A 16062-nucleotide genomic window follows, 5' to 3' on the forward strand; every position below is an offset into this window, starting at 1 on the left:
AATAGCCATTCTCTTGAGTATGTAACTGCACAGCCATCAGATCTGTGCATAAGCCCCAGCTTAGGGACTGCCAATCCCCTCAACTGAGCGAACAGATGAGTGTGAATGGGTCAGCAGGATTACATGCACAGAGAAGCAGCATATTATAGTATTGGTCTCCGCTGTGGGATATAAGCCTGCATGGATAAGGCCCAATTCAAAGGGAAACACTAGCACTGTGTGGGTCCAGTGATAAAGGCAGCGCAGGGTGAACAGGATTACTGGAAAGATGACTTTCAATATCAAGCCTGTTTTGTGGTTATACATAGCAATTATGATGAAAATGACTATTTCAGTGCTAATATGAGTCAGAGAGAGGATGCAGTGTGTCATCTGGTGTGAAGCATGCTGATTCAGGGTGTCGCAGTATGTGATAAAAAAACAGAAGCTCACTATCCAAGGCCCTGAACATGCATTATGCATGTGAAATATGACGCATTGATTTGAATCACTGAAAATGTTGCCGAGGCATAATTGTATCACATTAACCTCACCTTACTCATCACATCCTGCATTCCCCTCCCCTCCACTTTCAGCCTTCTTGCCCTCCCACAGCCGCAGTAGCAGCACCCAGTCTGGTGGAGGCCTGGAGGCCGACAGCAGGAGCAGCAGCCGGGGAAGCCTGGAGGAGCTGTCTCAGACTCGCCACAGAGAGACCCCCTCTGCTCTGTCCTGTGGCTCTGCTGGAGGGATGAAACAGAAGATGCTGTTGGACTATAATGTCTACATGGCCAAATATGTCAACCCCCAGGTACCACAGAGAAGCCCAACTGCCACTGACAGCCCTGGGCCCAGCCCTGAGAGCAGCCCCAAAACTACCAAAAAGGTAGGATACATGAAAGGCTGAAAAGAAATAGACAACCTGCCTTTTTTTTAGGTGGCTAAAATACATTTGCTGCTGCTCGTGTCCACAGCAGTACATTGCTTAGCCTCTGTGGCAGTACTCCTGTCTGCTTCTCCGAACTGGGGATGTGCCAACCGTCATCTAGTGTAGGTAACACACTGACTATGGATAAGTATCTCATACAACCCCACTTTAAAAAATTCCCATGTCCCTTTAAAAGGTACCCCGTGAAGTTTTTGACCTCTAGTAACACTATGGAGCAATGTTTTTCTAGGTGGGCCCCGTTTTGTTTGTGTGGATTTGATGCTGCAAGAGAAACTTGGCAGTGTATCAAGGAAGGAGAAGAATTTTACATCTTGTTTTAACATGTAATTTGTATCTCGATACATTATCTGGATAACGTCATCTGCTCTTTGTTATCTCCATTCTACCTGCATTGTGACAGGATTGGATTGTCAGCAAACATGGCAGGTATCAGGTCAAGTAAAGCGATGCAATGCAAAGGCGTCATTCATCCATTGCACAGGAAGACATTTGGAAATTAACTTTTTGGGGGGCCTGCCACTGAGGTTGGTGCATTCCTAAATCTACCAGCCACTCAGTAGACTACCTTTTGTTCATTTACAAAAAAACCTCAACAGAGTACCTTAAATGTTGTGGCCCGAGGCTCGAGCTTAAGGCGTCATCTGGCCTCTAAATTCCCCAAATCCAAATCCCATTGAGCATCCTTTGGACATGCCAGTACCCCAAAGGTCCTGTGTCCTGTGTCCATGCCATGACAGGTCAGCACCAAATCTAATCCTTGATGGGGCCTCTGTGGTGTGTGGCACCAGGACGTTGGTGGTGGATCCTTTAAGTCACAGGTCGCAAGATAGGGTACCACAAATGCTTGATCGGATTGGGATCTGGGGATATGGGAGGCCAGGTTGATGCCTTGAGCTCTTCGTCACATTCCTCCTGAGCGTATTTTGAGGTGTGGCAGGGCACATTGTCCTACTGGAAGGGCCCCTGCCATTGGGGGGGTATACGTTGTGTGTAGCAGTGTTTAGGTGGCTAGTGCTTTCAAGAGGCATCCATATGAATTCCAGGATCAAATGTTTCCCAGCAGGATATGTATATATATATATATATGTATATATATATATATATCTATATATATATATATGTATATATATATATATATATATATATATATCCATCGGTGCATATTGTGAGTTTGTACAAGGGAGGTCAAAAGGGGCAAGCTTGTGCCACGTGACCCACCAAAAGACTAATCGGGCCAAGGAAGTAGATGGAGCCTGGATCGAAGCCAGGCTTGATATAGACTGTATTTGATTAGCTTGATTTTATGTTGAGGGGATGAAGCTACAATACGCACTTGTACTTGTGTCCTTCAGATACGCAGAAGTTCAGAGGAGACAGTGGAGCCTGAGGCCTGGGTCAACGCTTTTGTGGGAAGGATATTCTGGGACTTCCTGGGAGAGAAGTACTGGGCCAATGTCGTCTCCAAAAAGATCCAGATGAAGCTCAGTAAGATCAGGGTGGGTGCTAGCTTGCACAAAGATATATCAACAGTAAAACAAATCAGAAAGTGTATTCCAGTGGTCCAAGAGATGATTTTGTGCTTTTTGTCTTTGTGTTGAAACCCAAATGTTTTTTCTTCTGTGTTTCAGCTGCCGTATGTCATGAACGAGCTGACTTTAACAGAGCTAGACATGGGCTTTTCCATTCCTAAGATCCTCCATGCCTCCAAACCCTCTGTGGACCATCAAGGTAGGGGGGAAGCTACCCTAGGTGTGTCATGTTTTCCACACAGTGGTGGTCTGCTCCAAAGCAGATTTTTATATTCTTTTGCCATCAATCTTCTTCCCCTTCCTCTGCCATCCTCCATCCTTCATCATAACCCAGGCTGTTTATCAGTTCTCCCTCTTGCCTTTCTGACAGCATACTGAGACATGCTCTCACTTTTCTTTCCCCTCAATCTATCCATCGCCTTTATCTCCCTCTCCTACCGTTCCTCCATCTTCCCTAAGTTTTGCTCTTCTTCTCTCTGGATTAAGACATTTCCTCCTCTCTCCAACTCTCTCTGCTTCTCTTTTTTGGAGTCAAGCCCCTCTGCGTGTCTCGCTCTATTAAGCCACAGCAATTAAACTTCACGTCTCGGGTCCCCCTTATCCATTACTGAGGCACTGACTCACCCTGCCTCCCGCCTGCCTTGAGCCTCAGCGAAGGGATTGGTTGGACACACAGAGACAATACAGAGACGTGAGGCGTATTAATTCCTACAGAGGTGGCCGGTTTGGGGAGAAAGAAAAGCTTAAGAAGGGAAAAAATGGGAACAGGTTGTGAAAGCAATCATAGGTGGTGCTTTAAAGCAGACAGCAGAGCAAAAGAGGAGGTTTTTAAAATGAAGCTTGGTATTTCTTCCTTAAATTCATATGGATTTAATGCCATATTTGTATTTTTCTGTCCTAATTTTTTAAATATTAAGGGTTTGTCCAAAGACAGTTTAGTCTAATTTAATCTTGCCTCTAAAGATATAAAAACAATAACATGGTAATATCTGTTGCTGTTTGGTTGAAGCAGCCAGTCATGAGTCATTCTGCTGTCAGCCACATTTCCACGGCTGAGTCTGCAGTGCTCATTAATGTGTTCTGTCTGAACCTATACACCCACAGAAATATACTCACAAAGCATAATCAGTTGATCCCAGCACATAATTAGTCCCCGGGGGACCCTGCATCTCTGGAAGTGCTGCGCTGTAAACCCGCATGATCAACAGGATGCAGTAACATTCCTAATTTTGCATCTTGTTGATATTTCTTTTCTCCTGTGATGATGATAAAAAGGAGAGAGAGTGGGTGAGTGCTTCCTGACTCTGTAATGTTGGGATGACATGATTTGATTTACAATGTTTTTACTGCGCTCCAACACCTACTGAATGCACACAAGCATGCATCGAGCTCAGCATTACTGTTTAAATAAATAATATATTTATTCAATACACAGACATTAAGACTTGTTGATAAGATTGGATATAAAACAGGGCTGGATGACATGGTTTTGTGAGAATGTAATCCTCATTGTAAAGAAAACCAAACCAAAAAAAACAGAACCAAAAAGCTGAGGAGCAGCAATATATAGCCAGAGGGTGGCGTCAGAATAAAGGCGTTTATAACTTACATTAGAGGGGTTTATCATATTGTGAGCATGAAAATGTTAAGAAGTGTGTATGTGACAGTATTAGCCTACATATGTCAGTGGTCCTCAAACCGTGTACCACCTCAGAAAATATTAGGCTCTCCAAGTTCAGCCATTATGGCTGATGTTAAAATACAGTAGGCCTACCCTAAACTCGTCCACAAATGCCACATATTTCCAAGTTCTGTTTTATCCTCATCTCCACCATGAGACAAAAAAGTCATGTTTTATACTTGGGCAAATTTGTACCTAACCCTAAGTAATTGATTTCCCTTTTTGTGTGTTATTTTTTCTCCAATTTTGCTGAAACTTGGTCTTAAATTTCATTCTGAATGACATTTAAAAAAAACTCAGACTTGGCTTAAAGGATAACCAGGATGCACCATGCCTCACCACAAACAATGCACAGAAGTTGTCCGAGGAACATGACAAAGAGTGCAAGGCATCAACCTGGCATCCAAATTCCCCAGACCCCAATCTCATCGAGCATCCGTGGGGCGTGCCACTACCCCGCCTCACAAGCAACAGGTCTCAAAGGATCCACCGCCAACGCCCCGGTGCCAGACTCCAAAGCACACCCCCAGAGGTCCTGTGTCCATGCCTTGACACGTCAGAGCCAAGTCCGATCCAAAAAGGCCCCACTGTGGATCGGGGATACCTCTGGGGTACGAGCACGTCCCATGAATATTCCTCAATACTCTCAGATTGGGATCTGGGGAATTTGGAGGCCAGGTCGGTGCGTTGAGCTCTCTGTCACGTTCTTCACGCCACTCCTGACCAATTTTTGCAGTGAGGCATGGCGAATTGCTCTGCTTGGGGAGCCACTGCCATCAAAGTGCATTGTTGCCATTGGGGGAGTGTACTAGGTCCACAGTGGTGTTTGGGTGGGTGCTGCATGTCAAGTGGTATCCACATGAATGCCAGGAGCTAAAAGTTTCCCAGCAGAACACTGCATTGTAACAACATGATCAACGTTATTCACTTCACCTGTCAGTGGTTTTAATGTTTTGGCTGATCAGTGTAATACAGAAGCATGAATCTATTTTCCACCATGCACACACACTTATTTTATAATATGAATGTCAGCTGGTGACAATGGTTACTCAATTGATATAGATTTGTTACAATCAGTGCTGAATCAGTTGATATTTTGCACCTCCTAATCCTTTATTGATTGTTTTTGCCGTTATCCTGCTGCCATGCTTTCATGTGTAACGCTATACAATATAAACATAATCACGTTAGCTAATAGCACCCACTTAGCAACCACTTTTAATGGACCCACAGTGACGATGTTTAATCGCCCCATGTGCTTCCATTACAGCTCACTCCGTGGCTGTCGGCTGCTGCTGGCTCTCAAAAATTGTTGTTCACATCAATCTCTTTGATCAGTTAACACTGGGAAATAGGGTCCAGGTTGACGATTGCAGAAGTTACCCTTTAAGCTCTAGGACGCCTGCATGTGATTAGTCTGAGTGGGTGGAAGTTCGCTGCATAGATCAGCCTCTCACTGGGCGGAACGAGCCACCCGCTGAAGTCCTGCCCTACTACCTCCGGTTGCAGTTTTCAACACGTCCTTTACTAACTTTTGTGGTGTTTGATCTTGCGGGGATGTAGCCATTTTTCTGCCATGGTTCGCGTCCCGTAGGCATATATTTTGGTGGACGTGTTACACCAAAACCTGTTTCCCCCCGGCAATATTTTTGCAAGCGCACCGTTGCTGTGGCACCGCCCAGAACGATTGTGATTGGTTGAAAGAAGTACAAGCAGCCGGGGCGTTTTTTTCTCCAATCTTAAAATGAGAGTCGGCCCAGCCAGACCTTTCTTTTCTTGAGAAAGGTCTGGTGAGTGAGACTAGCATGTAATAGATCCGGAAGTTGTAATTCCACAGTTTGGCCACTGTGTCACAATGGCTTCAAAGCCCGGCACTGTTCTTGTGGGCTTCTGTTGACCAATGTCAGGAGGTTTCATCCTCTCGGGATCATGAATGTATACGGCAAACCATCTAGTAGTTGTTGAGATATGTCAGTGTGGTTGTAATAATATAAAGCTCATAAAGCTCAAGGCATTATCTCGCACATTATCTCGCACACTGTTACATTAGTGGTGCAGATACAGTATGCTGACTCCTCCAGAATTCATTAGGAACTCCAGGCTGTCTCCCTCCTGTGTGTCTCACTCCATACAGAGACACCGTCCAACGTGTTCTGACTTAATACTGTCATTTAGCTTCTCTTTGACACTGCTGCCACACACAAACAAATCAATGAGCATCTGAGTGGAAAATGAAGAGGACGAAGGAGCGAGGCAGAGGATTACTAAACAACACTTATCAGTTATAGACGTTAGGATTCGTTGAGCAAACAGCGGGGGGATCGAAATCTGAATCGCTCTCCCGTCGTCGTCGTTGTCGTCGCCCCCTGAGAAGTGTAATGTGTAAACGGGAAGTAACCCTGATAAGCCAATAAGGAGGCTGACCTTTCTTAGTGTTTGCTAGAGGATGGAACTTCCTCCTGGCAGCTCTGCAGGGGACCTCACAGCAATTAGACACCAGGCAGGAGGTTCATGTTTACCCACAGAAATAGCATTCAGAGCTGGTCATTTTTGATGCTGCTGGTAGAGCTCTGATCAGGCCCAAAAAAAGTTTTATCCAAGCCTGACCCACGGCAGTTTTGGACCCAACCAAGATTTCTGATGTAAAAATAAACATTACATTAAGCAGAGTGGGCTGCACTCCTCTGTACGTCTTGCGCATACGGTGATCACCGCTCTTCGCTGCATGTTACGCACGTCTCTCCCACTGCTGGAGAGGCAGAGGCAAACACTGCCAACTGCTCTGTCACATTCCCACTCTCAGTCGTAGTCCCCATCTCTTTCTCTCTCTTTCCGTCTTGATTCAGTCCATTTAAACTCCTCACACTAAAGAAAAAACACTGCTACACTGGTGTGAACCCAACCAGATTCAAGCGCAGGGGAATAATGAGAAACTACAGCTCGACTCGGCCCCAACTCCGTGGGCTGGGTTGGGTCCATTTGGGCTTGGGCAGAGAATCACAGCTCTTAATGCTGGGGATGTAAAGTAGCATTATTTGATAGTATTCAAACAAAATATGTCTGTGTGGTTTCCCTTTCTATCTCTACAGGTCTGTGGTTTGACCTGGAGGTCTCCTACACAGGCTCCTTCCTCATGACCCTAGAGACCAAGATGAACCTGGCCCGTCTGGGGAAGGAGGGCGAGGGGCTCGGGGAGCACGGAAAAGAATGGTGAGGCTTTCAATTCCATTTAGCAATTTCCTCTTTTAAAGTTCGTTACAAAAGCGAGTCTGGTTTTAAAATGTATTACAGATTTCTGAGAGTGATTTTATGTGTTTGTTTTTGTCATTGTCTCATAATTCTCAGTGGCTAGGCCCAAAATAGGGTGTTCATAGGATTAGCTTCCTTGCTAAACAAACAGCTCAGAGCTGGATGATAATTGCATTTAGAACCATATTAGATGTCACATCTGTCTTTTCACTATTTCCTGCCATTTTTCTGTCGGCTTTTCCTCCCTTCTCTTGATATATGAATCCTCTCTCTGGACGCTTACCACTGTGGATTTGTCGAATGGCTGGTGAGTTTGAAGATAGATACGCATAGATGCCTTTCACTGAAACAGCACATTATGTTGTGGATTATACTTTCTTTTCTTGGATGAATTATCAGAGACTAGTGCAGTGCCCGTTCAAAAGGTGCCCATTAGTAACGGGCCGATTGCTTGACCTCAAGTATTGCCGCTTCTCGAGAATTGCTCATCCGAACAACTTCACACCAGACGCTTCGCTTCCTTGGAACCTCAGGGTTCCCAGGATCATGGACAAGTTAAGAAATTAAGAAAACTCCTTTTCCAGGCCTGGAAATGGTTTGGAATTAACAGAATATTTTGGAAATTTTTGAATATACATTGTTTTTGGCTGTTGTTTAAAATATGTTCATGAATATCCCAACACATGTCAAATGTCACGTGAAATACATTCCTTTAATTACTAATTTGGAATCTAGTTCTGCACTGCTTGACTATTGAAATGTTACAAGTATCACATGATACACATAGACCAGACAAGCATCCTGTCATTTCGGAGGCCACGCCCCATTTTAAGGAAAAAAATCACAATGTGAAAATGCTGTTGCGCAATTCAGTGGTTCCCAACTGGTGGGTTGTGGTCCAAAAGTGGGTCACGGGTCCAATCTGAATGGACCACAAGTAGCTCATGAGCGTGTCAACTTTGTAAAAAACACACTTTATATTCATGTACAGTGAATTTCCAGCACAGAGCTTTTATTTGAAGTTCTGTTTCCTGCTGTAGAGTGAGTGACTAACGGACAGCTACTTGACAGAGACAGCAAACTAGCTCGACAACATGGCCAAACACAAGTATGACGCTGGATATATTAAACTGCGTGGACCTTGGAACTAATGACTAAGGAGAAATCTGGACCCCGTGGCTGGAGCAGTTGGGAACCACTGGTGTAGTGGGAAAACCGAGGCTTTCACACTGAGATCTGAGGCATTTAAAATCCTGACTGTTTACTGTCAGTGCAGTGAATCGCTAAATAATGCAGGTGACAGTGGGTAACTGATGGATAGCTAACCTGTGGGGGAGCCTGCTGCAGTAAAGTCATACTGTATAGCAGCATCAGACTGTTGTCTCTAATGAAATCTCAGCCTATTGATCAAACAGTAGAGACAGCACTTAGCCCAATGATACCTGGTGATCCAATCAAATATACATATCTGATTGAATCACCAGCAAAGACTGTATAAAATAATGGATGTAGCGACTGTGATGTCACCCATTGGTTTGTGGACTCCTGTTTTGAAGCCTCAAGTTCGCCATTTTGGCCGTTGCCATCTTGGTTTTTTGGACCATACTTGGATGAGAGGAGCAAGGGGTGGATCTAACTGAGAAGTTGAGGACACTATCCACAGAAAGCCTGTCATTCAAAACGGCCCCGCTCTTAATTATGCATGACTTAAAGCCTGAATAACATTTAAATGGGTGAGTTATATAAAACTTCACTACATATATAGCTGTAATTAGCTATAGAGACCAAAACTGTCTTTAGTGATGGGCAAAGCAGTACTTTAGATGTTACTGAATCACTAGAATCAGTTCATTAAAAAGATTTGTTCAAAAGATTCGTTCACCAAATCGTTCAGTGCTTGGCGAGAGGAGCCCTGACTGTGTACCGCATCTGCCCTGCACTGGTGAGTCTCATTCCTGGCCAGCCTAACGTTTTAAGTTTGTTTACCTGGAAACTAAGTCTGTTAAAACAATGGGGGTGGGGGGGGGGGCTTGACTCTTGACTCCTGGCTACATTAGCCGTTAGCTTGGGGAAAACGGTCCCTATGAAAGTGTATCGCTGAGAAGAAATGATTTGAATCGGGGTTACGTCGTTCGAGTGATTCGTTCACTGAGTGATTCCTCACGCGGTAAGCCGTCCCTCCCTGCACCCTGGCTGCCTCACAACTTGCAAGTGATTCATCGTTCGCACGGACCTTATCGGCAATTACACTCCCAGCCTGCACTGAACTGAGAAATGAACAAATCAATTCCATAAGTGATTCAGTTCAGTACGTTCACTGAACAGATTCGTTCTTTTGAACGATTTGTTCGCGAATGACACAACACTACTGTCTTTGTACCAGGCTTTAAACATGTTTAGTGGTGCTGTAACATTGGGCATTTTAACATGGGGGTCTATGTTAATTGACTCGCTTCTGTTAAAGAACAACAGGTTTTGGCACTTCCACGTTGGCTCCATTTTTCAGCCCCGGAGGTTGCCGCTTGACCACCAGCTATCATGGTCCACACATTAATCATTGATCCACTTGTATGGTGGAAGACTGAAGGGACATGACAGCGATCAATCCTCATTTATTCAGGTATCGTGGATGCTCAGATTCAGGCAAGGTCACGTGGTTATTTTGCCAGATAACCATATGTCTGGTCCATTTGCTTATGCATAGGCGTCGGAAATGTGTCGGAACCTTGGATTCTGAGATTCTGACGTAGCTGCACCCTCGAGCAATGCCTGTGTGTAAGCGTCACTTCGGTGTGAAAGCTCACATGAACATTTTATGACCTCAGTGAAGTCAGCGCTCAGCTATTTCTCAAAACAAAAGCGCTCATTCTGAAAGTTATATCACTGATGCTTGTATTGTTTGAGTTTGTCACGAGGTAACATCGGTCTCTCTTTATCCATTTGTTCTTGAATGTGCTGTAACAAGCAAAGCAGAGCGAGCTGTACCTAACATTGCGTGCAGTGGTGTAACAGGCATTATATGTCCCTTCTCACTACACTACACAGTGTGTACATAACACACTACTTTTAAATATCTCCCATGGATTTAAAAAGCCTGCATTCAACACTGCACTTCTGTGGGTTCACAGCAATACACCCACCAAGTGTGAAGTCGATCAGATGATCAGTTGTCGAAAAGATCATAGGACAGACAGACAGACTAGATTAAATCGGTGGGGATGCATTTAATGGGAATAACTTTTAATTGTTTATGGTTCTGTGGAAAGCTATTACAGCCTGACTTTGCAACAGTGAGTGTTTACGTGTGTGTGTGACAGGCACAGGCCACGGACATACTGTCTGGCAGACAGTGATGAAGAGTCGTCTAGTGCCGGCTCGTCGGATGAGGAGGACCCCCCAGAACTGCTCAGTGACAAAGCCATTCTTCCTGGAGCCGAGGGGTGAGCGAATGTCTCATTACAACAACATCGTGACGCATCTGAATTGAAAATGGGCAGACACAGATCCACACTGATGTGTTGAAGCAGACTGTTCTGCCCTTCAGTCCACCCACCCACCTACCCACCCACTCTGTCCCACATGTTTGAAAGCTTGCTGTTGATTTAATGTAGCGCCCGGTCACTCCCTTCCATCGTGGGTGCTGAGTAGCAAGAGATGCTGGTATGAATAAATAATGAACCTGACTCACTCCTTGCCTCCCCTCCTCCTCCTCCGTTTCTATCCTCTGCTCACGTAGCTACGTGGGAGGCCACAGGCCCAGCAAGATCATGCGCTTTGTGGACAAGATAGCCAAGTCGAAGTACTTCCAGAAAGCCACAGAGACAGAGTTCATTAAGAAAAAGATGGAGGAGGTGTCCAACACACCCCTGCTGCTCACCGTGGAGGTGCAAGAGTGCCGTGGGACGCTGGCTGTGAACATTCCACCTCCCCCGACGGACAGGATATGGTACGTTCACTTCCAGGGAGGAGTGTGTTGAAGGCTGTAGGATACAGTCAGTGAGTGTATGAGAATCCTGGTTAAAGAATATAACTGAGCACCCTCTGCTGGGCAAATACAGACATGCATACAGTGACAGAAAATGTTTAATCACCAGTGAACTAAATATAAGAACATTTAAGAATTAAGGGCACCACGGTGTGTGTTGTCATTAAAGATGTGGAATCCTTAAGTATTCACTGCATACTTTTTAAGCTTAATTATAATGACCATCTTAGAAATGATTATGATAATGATCAGCATCTACAGCAGTGGTTCCCAAGCTGAGTTGGAACCCTGGTAGTGGTACCAAGAAAAATCGCCAATGATTAACATAATAAGGACAATTTAATGTATTTTTTTTTTTTTTTAGATTTTTCCCTTTTTTGTCCTGTAAATACTTTTACAACTTTAGGACTCTAAAATGCTGGAATAAAACAATCCAAGATGCATGTACACACTGAGGCCATGATCTATGATGAGGAGTTAGAAGTAGACTGCCTCATTTTAAGGGGTGACAAGATAAAAACGTCAGGAACCACATTTCCTCAGAAAAAGTGCCTTACGTTGTAAAGTTAGAAAATGTATTGAATTTAGTGGACTAAACTAAAGATGTGGCTTTCATGGAGCTTGTGTGAGAATATATAGGTTTTAAACATGAATGTTTCCTCTTGGCTGCCAGGTACGGTTTCCGGAGTCCGCCTCACCTGGAGCTGAAAGCGCGGCCCAAACTGGGCGAGAGGGAGGTCACTTTGGTTCATGTGACAGACTGGATTGAGAAGAAACTGGACCAGGAGTTTCAGGTATACACTGAGGAAAACCTGCCACAAATACAATTTACTTACATTGTTAATATAGTTTAATGGGTAATGTCATAACCCAGAGTGTCAATCAACTTTGTGATTTAAAAAACCTCAGTTGCCTGACTGAGAGGCTACAAGTTGACTCAAGATAAGACAATGTCCCCAGCATGTTTAGGGTAAGAATTTAGGTCATAAAGAGGACTATGGGATGAATTTATGGCTGCCCACCTACAAGCACTTCAAAGCAGCGTCCCTTTGGCTTTCCCACCCCCTCATTTATATCCAAAGTAATGATACGCCTGCCTCTAGATAACTGACCCGAGGCACACCTGCAAACTACTGTCCCTGTCAGGTCTACCACACATCTACATTTATCCCTGCCTGACTCCTCTGGGGGTTATTATTATGTACCACCCCCCTAAACCAACCCTCCGGTAAAATACAGTGCTGCAGCGCTCACTGTTGTCATCTGTGAGTGAGTGTATACATCTGGCTTTCAACAAATGCTGAACTCAGGCCTCATTGGTTTCTAGACACAACAGTGTGGGGTTAGATTCAAAGGAGATGATGTATTCAGGTCTTTTTTTTTCTTGTTAGCAGTTATAATCTCATGCCAGTCTTTTTTTTAGTCTAGATTTTTAGTCACAAAAGTGTATTAATTTGTAGTGTCTGCTCCATTCCCTTTACTAGACACACTTTGAATAATCATATTTTAGTTCTGTTGTAGAAATGAAAGGTCCAGTATGTTCTCTTTGGTGTATAAACACCTGAAAATAAGAAACTTTGTGTTGTCGTTACCTGAGCAAGAGCCCTTTATATCTACATAGGGAGCAGGTCCTCATTGACGGGGATCGCCATGTTGCATCAGCATGTTTCTACAGTAGCTCAAAATGCACAAACCAAACACTGGCTCTTGATATCAGCCACTGCAGTGAAAAGCCCATCTGCAACAAGAGTGTTGAAAAAACTGCTTTATTCAGTGTTTTTACCGGTTTAAATCACTGTGTTTGCTTGTTTTGGAGTGGAAGACACCTCTGCAGATAATACGGCTCCTGGTAAAGATCTCCTCAAAGTCTTGGTCTTGAGTTATCAGAGAAAAAAGGTGAGCACAGATTAGCAGGAGCTGGGCTAGTGGCTCGACATGCCAAACTGCATTTGAGACACACAAATTTCTAACGTGACGCTGCTTTATTCAGTGTTTTTACCGGTTTAAATCACCGGGTCTGTTTGTTTTGGAGAAGAGGAGACCTCTGCGGATGGTTCGGCTCCTGGTAAAAACCTCCTGAACGTCTTGATCAGAAATAAGGTGAACACACATTCAGTTATCAGAGATGAAAGGTGAGCACAGATTAGCAGGTGCTGGGCTAGGAGCCCGTCTGTGACATGCCAAACAGCACCAGAGAAACACTAATTTGTTATGTGAAACTGCTTAATTCAAAGTTTTTACCAGTTTAAACCACAGAGTCTTTTTGTTTTAAAGAGGAAGAGACCTCTGCGGATAATTCAGCTCTTGGTAAAAACCTCCTGAACAATAAACACTGAAGGAATTCTAACCAGGAGAAGTTTCAGCTGGCTGCAATCTGCAGTAATCCCCACTAGATCCCATAAATTTTACACCCTGTTCCTTTAAAATGACCTTGTTTGTTTCTGTGCTTGCCCTTTCACAGAAAATATTCGTGATGCCAAACATGGATGATGTGTGGCTACCCATAATGCACTCTGCCATGGACACACGTTCAAATGCCAACTTGGTTACTGTGATAAATGAGGCCTTGAAGGACCCAGAACCTGAGGAGTCTGAGGTCTCTGACATGTGAAGACTGCTGTTCAAAGTGCATAGCGACGTACATTTTATCACCATGGCAATATGACAAGTCCCCGCCCCTCTCAGAGACCCCACAGGTGCAGCGACGGGCCCGGACCAACTCTCCCAATATTTTTACCCGTGTTCCAGTCCCAACCAGTCTGAGGCCACCCATGAAGTGCAATCACAAAACTGCAAGTGTTGGCGAGCTCGTGATCATCTGTGGCGACTTAATGACTCATAGATTGTCATCCAATCACACAGTTTTATTTGTGTGACAGTGACATTAAATATTATGATTCAATCTCTGATGAAATACAACACACGGGGCATGTCGAGACTGTTTTGACAAATGTGCGTGGATCGACAAACAGCCATCGGATTCAACCTGAAGAACCATAATACCTGTGATGTACAGCTGCACCAAACCTGATCGTTGTACAGTGTACATTTTTGTGCGACCTTTCTAATGGAGTGGTTTAATGTTGCTGTGACTCTACGAGAAGTCTGAGGCCACTGATGAAGCGTGTGTGTGTCTGAGTGAGCAAACGTTTGAGGGAACTAAAATTTGGAGACGATTTTGCTGAAAGAGCCCCTGCGTCTATTGATACACATTTCACAGGGACATCAAACTCATTGATCACCCATCCACACCGCTGCCTGTGCCAGTCGCCTGGCACTTTTATGCAAACAGATCAACGGCACTGTGTCCATCGAAGACACTAGGTCAGTTCAAATCCACTATGGACACACTATCATACCATACAGCCTGTGTGCTTTTAACCGCGTGGTAGGGATTAGAGCTAAAACTGACTTTAGAGGGGTGATTTAAAACATATCTGCAAACACAGCAGCTGAACATTGCCTAGGTCTGATGAATGTATAAATAGGAATGCAGCTCCCTAGCTGTGCAAGGAATAGCTCATTCACTGACGACGTGCTTCTACGCAACATGCTTCAAGACTTCTTTTCGTGTTATATTCAGAGTTTTAAAAAAGTAATAACTTTTCATTTTTTATTGCCAAAGCAATCAATCCTGTCTGAAGACTACTGTATGAGGTAAACAGTGACATATAAAGCAATCGGTTCATTATCTTGGGTTCCTCGTGAGGCTGAAGTTTGGACAGCAGGAGACTGAATCCCTTTTGTGAGTTGTTTTAATGTGGAGAGGGAAACATGCCCACTCTGTTTCCATACTGGATATTAGCCATATTATTTAATGTTGTCAGCAGACGTCCATCTAATGAATGCTCTTTTTTTTCAGTTGAATTATTTATTGATTTGCTGTTTCTTTCTGTACTGTACACATTCAACAGGAACGACACCGTTAAAACTAGAACAGCAGCAACTTTGTAATCTGCCAAGACGCCCGGCTGCATTATTTTACACGTCTTAACATTTAAATATGTGTGTTGGCAAAAGTGTATGAGGCAGAAAGTGCCTTTAAAATAAACATTCCTCCATAGTGAGCCACCACATTTGTTGCATCAGTTTGAGGATAGAGAGAAAGTGTCTTTGTGCCATTAACCGTGTCTCTCTCTCTCTCGAGACATGCCCTTTGTTTTTCACGAGTTTCGGTGTTGTTCATTTGCACAGTGATGAAAATGTCAAACATTGCTGTTGTGTTCAGTGATGTCACAGAATGTTATGGTTCTGATCGTTGTGGATCAATAAAACCTTTTGCTTGGAGAGAGTTTGTGCGCCTTTGTGGTTTTAACATATGAGAATGAGAGGATTCATCTATGCGCATCAGATTACATCTCTTTTCTATACTGTTTATGTTTGGGACTGCGATCTGTCAGTTATTTTCCCGACTAATCAATCATTTCAGCAATAACAGATGCAAAAAAAAAAATCAAATTTCCCCTTTTATTTATTAAATTTTTATCCTTTATTACTATTGTACTTCATCCTCCTTTCATTTCTTCATTTATACACAAAGTAAAAATGTCAAAATATGGTAGTATAAGTGACAAGCGTGAGTCAAGTAAACAAAACCAGCAAATTCTAACATTAACAAAGCTCATACCTGTCAGTTTGGGATTTTTGCCAGGATAAAATAAAACAGATTATCCATATAGTTGCGGAGTAA

At 43.8% G+C, this 16062-nt stretch overlaps 1 protein-coding gene across 3 annotated transcripts in view; it reads left to right on the top strand.

The window, feature by feature from the left end:
* The window catches only part of tex2 (testis expressed 2), a 49367-nt gene extending 33708 nt beyond the window's left edge, over positions 1-15659 (top strand). For 2 of the 3 annotated variants that reach the window (XM_050068620.1, XM_050068619.1), the window contains exons 6-13: positions 576-865; positions 2281-2424; positions 2557-2656; positions 7228-7348; positions 10705-10827; positions 11124-11333; positions 12046-12166; positions 13834-15659. In XM_050068620.1, coding sequence (XP_049924577.1) covers positions 576-865; positions 2281-2424; positions 2557-2656; positions 7228-7348; positions 10705-10827; positions 11124-11333; positions 12046-12166; positions 13834-13983 — 1259 coding nt within the window. In that variant the 3' untranslated portion in view covers positions 13984-15659. The remainder of the gene's footprint in view (positions 1-575; positions 866-2280; positions 2425-2556; positions 2657-7227; positions 7349-10704; positions 10828-11123; positions 11334-12045; positions 12167-13833) is intronic. The other variant, XM_050068621.1, reaches the window with a different exon arrangement.
* The last annotated feature ends 403 nt before the right edge of the window (positions 15660-16062 follow it).

Source organism: Epinephelus moara, chromosome 18, assembly GCF_006386435.1.
Source record: "Epinephelus moara isolate mb chromosome 18, YSFRI_EMoa_1.0, whole genome shotgun sequence".
NCBI lineage: Eukaryota > Metazoa > Chordata > Actinopteri > Perciformes > Serranidae > Epinephelus > Epinephelus moara.